The 10051-nt window shown below is 44.5% G+C and overlaps 1 protein-coding gene across 1 annotated transcript; it reads right to left on the bottom strand.

Annotated features, from left to right (window-relative positions):
• Positions 1–5877: 5877 nt before the first annotated feature.
• LOC123179908 (uncharacterized) lies at positions 5878–8198 on the bottom strand. Its single transcript, XM_044591821.1, has 2 exons — positions 7815–8198; positions 5878–7705 (listed from the first exon to the last, which is right to left on the bottom strand). Exon 2 carries the CDS (start codon positions 7666–7668, stop codon positions 6343–6345), a length of 1326 nt encoding a protein of 441 aa, XP_044447756.1. The 5' UTR covers positions 7669–7705; positions 7815–8198; the 3' UTR covers positions 5878–6342.
• Positions 8199–10051: the final 1853 nt, after the last annotated feature.

Raw genomic sequence — 10051 nt, 5'->3', positions numbered from 1 at the left:
TTAACTAGTTAAAATTAAAAAGAACAAAAAAAAGAAAAAAAAGAAAAAATTCTCTCTCTCTCCACGATCTCGCTCTCTGTAGAGAGGCGCGCGCGTGCGCGCGCGGCAGCGAGGCCGGCCGGCGGCGTTGAGGGCGGGCGAGAGGCGGCGCGGTGGGCGAGGGAGGCCGACGGGCGGCGTACGAGGGCGAGAGAGGGGGCGGCGGGCGCCGTACGTGGGCGAGAGGGGGCGGCGGGCGACGGCGGGCGGCGTCGAGGGCGAGGGCGACGGCGGGCGGCGTCGAGGGCGAGGGCGACGGCGGCAGGCCTTCGGCGTGGCAGAGAAGACGAGAAATGGAGGCGACGGCGGCAGGCCTTGTATTTATAGCCCCTCCCCCTTTAGTCGCGGTTGGGGAGGCGACCCGCGACTAAAGGGTAACCTTTAGTCGCGGTTGGCCAGACCAACCGCGACTAAAGGGGTTTTTGGCGGGCTTTTGCGTTCCCGCGCGCAACGACCTTTAGTCGCGGTTGGGCAGCGCGACTAAAGGTATTTTTCAAAATACTTTTTCTTTTTCAAAATCTTAAAAATACAAATAATATATCAAAAAATTCAGAAAAATAAAACTAATTCAATTCAATATGTTAAAAACACAAATATTATATCAAAAATTCAGAAAATAAAACTAATTCAATTTAAAATTCTAAAAATACAAATAATATATCAAAAATTAAGAAAAATAAAACTAATTCAATTCAAAATGTTAAAAATACAAATAATATATCAAAAAATTCAGAAAAATAAAACTAATTCAATTCAATATGTTAAAAATACAAATAATATATCAAAAAATCAGAAAAATAGAACTAATTCAATTCAATATGTTAAAAACACAAATATTATATCAAAAAATTCAGAAAAATAAAACTAATTCAATTCAAAATTCTAAAAATACAAATAATATATCAAAAAATTAAGAAAAATAAAACTAATTCAATTCAAAATAATATACCAGAGGCCGGCCGTCGGCTATGGTGGTACGGCCGGACTCTGCAGAGCGTCATGGACTACATCACGGCCGGCGATATCCCCCGCCAGCAGCGACGACGACGGCGGCAACTTCAAATGCCGAGTCAGCTACACCTGCCTGTGCCTTCCATTTCAGCAAATCCAGTGTGCAGCCCAGCTTTTTCAGACCATCATCGCATCCGGGGTACAACGACTTTCTGTGATCCTCTAACATGCGATCCAAATTCTCCCTCTCCTTTTCAGTTTCGTAGCGTCTCCGTGCATCAGCAATGGTCCGACCAAGATCATCAACGGTCTCATCACGTGCCTCTTCTTCACCTTCACCTTCCCCTTCACCTTCCCCTTCACCTTCAGCATCCTCCATGAAAGTATCACCGAAATGAGCAAGATAGCTTTCATCGATGAAATCATCCCCTTCTTCATCTTCTTCCATTATAACCCCTCTTTCTTCATGCTTGGTCCAACAATTATAGCTTGGCATGAAACCGTGCCGAAGCAGGTGCAGGTGAACTTCTCTTGAGGAAGAGTAACCCTTCTGATTCTTACAGTCAACACATGGACAGATAACAAAACCCTTCTGCTTGTTCGCATTAGCCACTACGAGGAAATCTTTCAAACCCGTAGTGAACTCGCGGGAGAGTCGGTTACCGTACATCCATTGCCGATTCATCTGCATTATTATAATATAAAATATATAATTAACCATCATGCATTTGTTAAACTAACTAGCTATAAACAATAGAAATTAAACAATGAACAACACACATGCATATTTTATCAATGACACACATGCATGAAAGGTTCAAGTTGCTAACCGCGATCGAGGAGGAAAAAATAACTGAGGAACCTCAAGTGTGGCTCCAACACTTCATATCATGTTTGTTTCACCCTCTTGGGGCATTTCATCAAACACCTTGTGTGCATAAGAGGAACCAAAAGCAAACCTACACCCCCTTGTGAAGCTTGTGAAGAGAAGTGGCACCAAATGGCTAAGTGAGCGTGCTGAACTGGTATATATAGGGGAGGAGCTTTAGTCGCGGTTGGCCTGGCCAACCGCGACTAAAGGCCTTTGGGCACCTTTAGTCGTGGTTGGCCTGGCCAACCGCGACTAAATCCCTTCACGTGCACCAGCTGGCCACCGAGCGCCCTGGGCCCAGGCCTTTGGTCGCGGTTCGTCCGCCGAACCGCGACTAAAGACTTCATTAGTCGCGGTTCCTACAGTTTCGTGACTAATGGGGCTGGACGGAAGCCTCTTTTTCTACCAGTGTAGCTCTTGTGCAATTTCATCATCTTGATCCGACAAAGAAGCCGTAGCCGGTGTCCATGATATTAATTAATTTGCGAGTCCATCAAGTTTGCCACACTTCACGTTCAAAAGAAAGAACATCTGCCACACACAAAACTTAACACTCTTGTAGCTCTTGTGCGCCACATGAAGTACAACTAACCGAAAAGTAATTGCCCAAGCAATTCCTCCCAAAAAGAGTCCAATATAGCTCCTCCAAATTTAGTCCTCTCAATGCTACCGCCTGCAAGTGATACATGAAGAAGGCCGGCCAGTAGATCTCAAACGGGATAGCAACGACAACAACACCACCAAACCAGCTTTGAACCATCTCCATTGCCCCTGTTTGGGGATCAATAATGTGCACACAGCCTTGGTTGTCATTGAGGAGCAATGCGCCGCCCATCTCACCCATGCAGATGCATTGCGCCAGGACGATCCAACCTTGTTGGGGTCAGTTTAGCTCAACGCCTAAGTGTGGAGCCAGTCTGCGTGTAGGGAATAAATCTTGTCCAGAAGTGAAATTGAAAAGCCATCAACAGGCCATGATTACAACAAGAGCCACTTACAAAGAAATGAAAAAAGATAGAGAACGGCAAAGATACAAGGTGTTGTAACAGCTTACCAGCGAAAAATTATTAACAGGCAAAAGAAAAGGAACGGGGCATGGCCTGAAACACCAAGGATGAAACGTCTTGAAACTATGTCACCATGCCATTCCACTTTCTCATTTATACAATGCTATATGGTGTACGACTTAATCGAAACCTTCTCCAGCCGAAAGAAAATGGTGTGCCCCAAGCCGGGGATCAGTCAAAATACATGTCCATGCAGCTGTGGGAAGACATGGAGACAGGGGTCCAATAGGGGCGATCTGTGGAGATGAAACTGATACATATCTTGGAGCTTCGGCGGTATGTATAGCTGATATGATTGATCCGGAAATCCTGGAATCGACGACGTGCAGTGAAGCTCTATCTTTGGCTGCAGATATTCGTTGCCAGCGTCTTGATATATCTACTGCTTGTGCAGCTCCAGTTAAGCATATCTAAGGTGTCCATCTGGGAAAATCAGGAGTAATCATCAAGGGAATTCAGAAGAAGATGGGAGGATTTTACCTCGGTGCATATCATCCATGAGAAGCGATATTGTAATGTTGAAGCTCATAATTTGTCTAAAGCAGCTACTACTTTAGATCTTGGAAGGCACATATGGCTATCTAGTAGGTCCGGCATTATTTGTATCCCGTCCAACAACTGATTGAATAAAGTGCTTTTCAACCCTAAAAAAAGAAGGTACAAGCGGACCTGGGTGAACAATGCTGAACCGGATCAACTAAAAAAATCGGGTGGCATGCTGTGTACAACAATTTAGGCTGATAGTTGCCAGATCCTAAGGAGTGGTTAAACAAGATATCCTGCAACCAATGACACTGATCAAACTTGAAGATCTTCATCTAAAAACTTCTGAATGAAAGATGCCAGCTTCTCCAATTGAAGCTTTTCCTGGAAAACAACCTAATTAGTCAGAGAGAACTGCTGTGATACTTTGCTCAGTTGGCAAGCAAGATTAGGGCCCCACAACAGGAAAAGAGACAACAAGGTTCAGGTGAATGCCAAACAGGATCATAACATAATTCATCTTCACTCTAATATTAACTTGATGTCCCCTTATATATTCACGCCCATCTCCTCTTTTTTATTTGCATGCTGTGCTTGCCGCGTAATTCATCGGCATGTGTATTGATCCCACCAACACAATCAGACCCATAAGGCCATAATTCAGGTATCCAATATATAATTGCATACAAAAATATCTGATTTTAGGTTTTAAAAAATGCTTGCTCAATGCATACATGCGTCCTGGTCATCTGCCACAAGTTTTACCTTAATCTCTACTTATAGCAAAGAACGTAAAAAGCAAATTAAGCAGCAATCCAGGAGATAATGCTACATGTGCAAATGAAATGTCAATTACGATCATAATTAGCTGTGATGTTTTCTTCTTTGATAATGGGGATTCTTTTTTTTTTTGAAAAATCATCGGGGGGGAGCTCCCCACCTGAATATATTTCTCAAGTTTGTAACCCATCGTTCGACCGATTAGAAGGTGAAATTACATAAGCACGTGTAGTCGTGATAAGAGGTAGGAACGCCATAAGGAGGCGGCCTGCTTTTGCGCTGGTTTCTTCATCCTGTGAGTCCAGAGCGCTAGATCATCAATGATTCTTCTAAGAGTGAGGATGCTATGATGGTCTTGCTGCTTGAAGGTCATGGCATTTCTTGAGTCCCAAATCCTCCATAGAATGATGAGGAGGATTGAGTGCCAGGCCGGCGCATTCAGTTGGAAAGGTAGGCGGCAGTCCCAGAGTTCGTTGATGTTTGCTGAGGGTGATAGGCCTACCCTATGCCAGATCCTCTGAGCGAGCGGGCAGGCCAAGAACAAGTGTAATCGGTTTTCACCATCAAAACCACAGCGGGGACATAGCGCATCAGAGACCATGTGCTTGCGGAGTAGGTTGCACTTGGTGTTTAATCGATCCCTGAACAATAACCATGCAAAAATCTTCACTCTTGTTGGGATGCATGAGGACCAGATGGGGATGGAGTGCATATCATGCTCGGTGGAGTCACCCATGGACAGTGAGTAAGCGGCCTTGGTAGAGAACCACAAGCCACCGGAGAGGTAGCGTTCGTCTGGTCCAGGCGACCGCTGGAAATCCTGCAGGAGAGACAACACAGAGCACAACTCGGCAGTGGCATTAGAGGTTAGGCGGTTCCGCAGGATTGAATCTAAACCATAGTTAAAAACAGTAGCCACACGAGCGAGGGGTGTAGTGGTATGAGAGTATAGGCATGGGAATAAAGTGGCGAGGGGTGTTTGGTGGATCCATTTGTCTAACCAGAAATATGTGTTGGTGCCAGAGTTTGTGAGTACAAAGGAGATGGCATGGAGGGCTGGTAGTTGCTGGTTTATTGTTTGGCAGATAAATGAGTGACTGTTTTGTGGGGTGAGGAGGGCATTTGGGTGTTGCAAAGTGATCCAGTCAAGCCATGGAGATTGTTCTGGATTAAGAGCTTTGACAGCGAATTTCATGAGCAAGCATTTGTTCTGTTTATGCAGGTTTTTTAGGCCTAGACCACCACACATTTTTGGTTTACAGACATTTTTCCAGGCAACTAAACATTGAGCACCAGTACAAGTTTCTTCTGCAGCTCAGAAGAAAGCATGTCTAATGGAATCGAGGGTTTTAAGAACGCTTTTGGGAATGAGGAAGACAGACATAAAATAGACCAAGATTGAATCTAGGACTGCAGATAGTAATATCAGCCTGTCTCCTTTGGAGAGGAGCTTTGCCCGCCAACCTGTTAAGAATTTTTGACATCGTTCGATGATGGGTAGGAAGGCGTTTGAAGGCAGGCGAGTGGGTGCTAAGGGTAGGCCTAAATAGATCTGTGGGAAGGAGGAGGTTGTGCATTGCATGGTAGATGCAATGGATGCCGACAGTATAGGTGCGACATGCATAGGCACTAACGTTGTTTTGGTGAAGTTGATAGAGAGGCCGGTTGCCCAAGCGAAGTCCTGTAGATAATGGGGATTCTCATAATAATACAAACGACTACTCAGCACCTCATTACTACTCCCTCTGTAAACTAATATAAGAGTGTTTAGATTACTACTTTAGTATTCTAAACGCTCTTATATTAGTTTACGGAGGTAGTATTTGTTCAACAGAACATCAAAGGTTCAGCTAGCAGTAGCACACCAAGTCTAAACAGGCACATGTTAAAACTGGAAATAAAACACAGAGGCCATATTCTACACCACTAGACCAAATTATTCTGCACAAGGCAGTTCTATCCTATTGATCTGATTTAGCAGGGCAACTCTTGCAACATCTGTTCCTTGCCTAGACGTTGCACTATGATCAATCTCGTAGCTCTTCATGATCCAGACTCATAACAACTAACCCAAAGATAATTAACCCAAATATGCGCAGGTACACGTGATAAATTAACTTGCATCTTCATTAAGTCTGCCACACACAGATCTTAAGATTCCTGTAGCTCTTCATGATCCAGACTCATAACAATTAACCCAAAGATAATTGCCACAACTATTGGTTTGCAAAAAGTGGAAGCAATTTTCGATATAGCTCCTCTCAGTTTATTCCGCTTGATCCTACCACCCGCCAAGCGAGACATGAAGAAGGTCGGCCAATCCTTCTCAAATGGGACAGCCATCGTGACAATGCCGCAAAACCAGTCGGTGACATTCTCCATCGCCCCAGTTTGGAGATCTACAATGTACGCGCAATCTTGATTGTCCTTTACGAGCAGTTTACCGCTCATCTCGCTCACGCACACGCATTGCACCAGGCCAACCGTACTCTCCTTGAGTTGTATTAGCTCAATCATCTTGGTTTGGTGCCAGCAGTCTGCCATGCCATCTACACTCTTGTTGTCACCTTCATGTGTCCACATCTCCAGCCAGCTGCAGTCCCTGTATAAACCAAGCAGCGATAGACTTCCATCGTTGGTGACATTAAGCAGTGCACTTGAAAACTTGAAGCCGAGGGGGTTCCTTGTGAGAGGGAGCTTTGTTATAGACATCTGCATGGTCTTAGCGCACACGTTGAGTGTGTAGAAGTCTGACGAGTACTTGAAGAGCCAGTGTGCCATGCCTCGGCACACGACGATGTTGATCTGCTGGGGCACCACACGTCCGGCATACTCAACAGGTTCAAACCAGTTTCTAGACGTCCTCCAGCTCAACTCATTGGACGCGAGCACATGGAGATTGTACCGTCCGTCGTAACTGATGATTAGCACTTTGAAGGACGAGTAGACTGACGGCGACGCCCCTCGCCGTTTGGTCACGCGACAATCCGCACCAGTTAGAAGGGCGCATCCTTCTATTCGGAAAGACCTACTGCACTTCAACGGAGGCAGCGGGCGGCTTGTGCCGGCGATTGGATCACACACAGCCAGGATCATGATTTTCTCGAACATGCTGATGGCGTCGAGTGGGACGAAGCGCACAACAAGAAGGCCACGGTGCGAGGCGAGCACCACTGCCTGGCCGCCTCGAGGCTGATCAGGGATGGCGATGAAGCGGTGGGGGGAGCATGGCACCGGGGTGAAGAGCGGCATTGTAGAGCTCCCTTCTGTTGGTTCTTGACGGGGCTGTTGCAAGGCGAAGAAGCCGAGCAGGGAGGACTGGAGGCTCACGCCCTCCGGCCAGCGGCGGCGGAGGAAAGACGGGTCAGCTATGAGGAGGCGCCATCGCCTGCACGTTGCGGTGCAGCGGAATAGGGCTGCCACCTCCGTCACGCGGACCAGGATCTCCACGACAACGTCGTCCGGCAGCGTCTCCATCGATCTTCCTTGGGGGCCGGCGCGCGGTACTTGCGACCTGCGATTGTGGGCAACCCGAGGTTAATTAGGTCTCGATCTGAGGTACCAAGAACCCGAGTCGATCCCCGGGTTAATCGTGCGCGCTGAAGAAATGTGGAAGCTGCTACCTTTTCTGTGTTGTTTGGAGGCGCTGGACTGGGAGGAAACAGGAGGACGAGGCCGTGAGGCAGATCCGGCAGACGAGGGAGGCCCTGCGCCGGTGCTCGACGGTGAGGGGGGCTGCTGGACGTCGAAGGGTTAGCCCTGGAACGACGAGGAGGTGACGGTCGATGGGGAAGGAAGCGGCGCTGAAGTGGCTGGACGGCGACAGGGCAGCGTTTGACGGGAGGCGCTGGTCGATTGGGGATGTTGGCGGCGCACTCGAGTGGCTGGACGACGGCGGGGAGGGAGACGGCGCTGGAGGAGTGGGGGCGGCAGCGGGCGTGGGATCAAGCGCCGGAAGTGGGGTGCGGCGGCGCCGGACGGGAGGCGGCGTCCATCGCGGGGATTGGGATGAAGGAGAAGGACGACCGAGAGTCTTTCTAGGGATTTTGACCCTTTTCCTGACGTTGGGCCCATCAACTTAATTCGAGGCCTTGGGCCCTTCACAAATATCCTGGGCCGTCACTAAGGCCTTATTCAAGGATATTCGTACGAAAAACATATGAACAAGGAATTCGAGAAGAAAATTTCCTATAGATGCATTTGGTTTATAGAAAATGTATACAGGGAAACTATACATTCACTTAAAACTCTTTTTTTTTGTGTAGGGACGAGGCAAGGCAAATCCTTAAAATGACAAGCGTCATCTTCAAAATCATGTACAACTCCTTATGCCTAAGTTTTGGTTTCCTCTAAACCAAACGAGCCCTACAAAGTTAGTTTGGGGTAGTGTATTCTTCTTCCAGACGCTATTTTGGGTCGAGAGACGCATGGAAGGTATATCTCGTATTGAGCGAGACAGAAGGATCTCTCACGTCGAGCGCTATGGGTAACAGCCTGGCACTTTAGCACTTGCGCGCAAGGGAAGAAAAAGAATTGTGTGAGGATTTGATTGTAGTGTTGCTTGTCAATACGCCATCATCGAGTTCATGAGCGCGAACCGTTTGAAAGAGCTCGGTTTCTTTATTTTTCTTCTGTTTTATTCGGTTTTCTCCCGGTATTTTTTTTTCTTCTTTTCTTTTTTTCTTTGCTTTTTTAGTTTTTCCATTCTTTTTTAAGTTGTTTCTTTGGTTTTATTTTTCATTTTTATAGTTTACTTCGTTTCTTTTTTGGTTTTTATTTTTTTGCTTTTCTTTGTTTCTTTTATTTTTCATTCTATCTTTTTGTATATATCAGCAAAAAAATCTAATACACCGTTAACAATTTATCCAATGCAATTTGACATTTTTTTAGTTCATGGTCAATATTTTTTCTATAAATATTTATAACACTATTCAAGTGCTTGATTAATATTTTTCAAATACAAGATTAAAAAATTTCAAATACAAAATTTCTGGCGCTGTTGCATGAGAATTTCTTACTTCTTATCTATTTTGCGTAGTTACTTTTTATTTAATGTTTGATTGCTTAGTTAGTTGATAAAATATTAAAAAATAATTTTAAAACATCACCTATGCACTCTTTTGTGGCAGCTTGTTATATTGTCTACTTCAGCTCACAACACCAAACTTTGTCACTTTGGTTTTCTTCGATTTCCGTTATTCTTTCGTTTTTCTTCATTTTTCCTTTTTTCTATGGTTTTCTTTGTTTTTCTTTGGTTTTCCTTTCTCGTTTGCTCTTTCCATCGGTTTTCTCTGTTTTTGTCTCGGTTTTTTGTTCTTTCTTCGGTTTTCTTCTATTATTCCTCCCCTTATTTTCTTATTTTCAGCACATGTTTATATTTTTCATACACACTGTACATGTTTCTTATCATCAGAACTATTATTTTATACATATTTAATATTTTCAAGTACACAATTTACATTTTTTGAAATATATGTTTTGATGTCTACTTCTTGTCATACACATTGTACATTTTTCCTATACATCTAAAATGTTTTTTACACATGTTGTTTAAATACTTGTTCTGAAAAACAAATTGAATATGTGTTACACTTTTTTCAAATACATATTGAAACATGTTTTTATTATGATACAAAACATGTTTGCAAACCATACAAACATTTTTTACATTGGACAAATTTTTTGAAAGATGTCACAAACATTTTGTTTGAAACTCATGCACACTTTTATAAATGTAATCATTTTTTGATGGTATAAACTTTTTTTAGTTACACAAACATTGTTTACATCGTATAACATTTTAATAAAATGTGACGTACATTTGTTTGAAACATGTGTGCATTTTTGCAAATGTCACAAA

The sequence above is a fragment of the Triticum aestivum genome, chromosome 1A, assembly GCF_018294505.1.
Source record: "Triticum aestivum cultivar Chinese Spring chromosome 1A, IWGSC CS RefSeq v2.1, whole genome shotgun sequence".
Lineage (NCBI taxonomy): Eukaryota > Viridiplantae > Streptophyta > Magnoliopsida > Poales > Poaceae > Triticum > Triticum aestivum.
The sequence above is the reverse complement of the archived record's forward strand: the minus strand, read 5'-3'. Positions and strand labels throughout refer to the sequence as shown.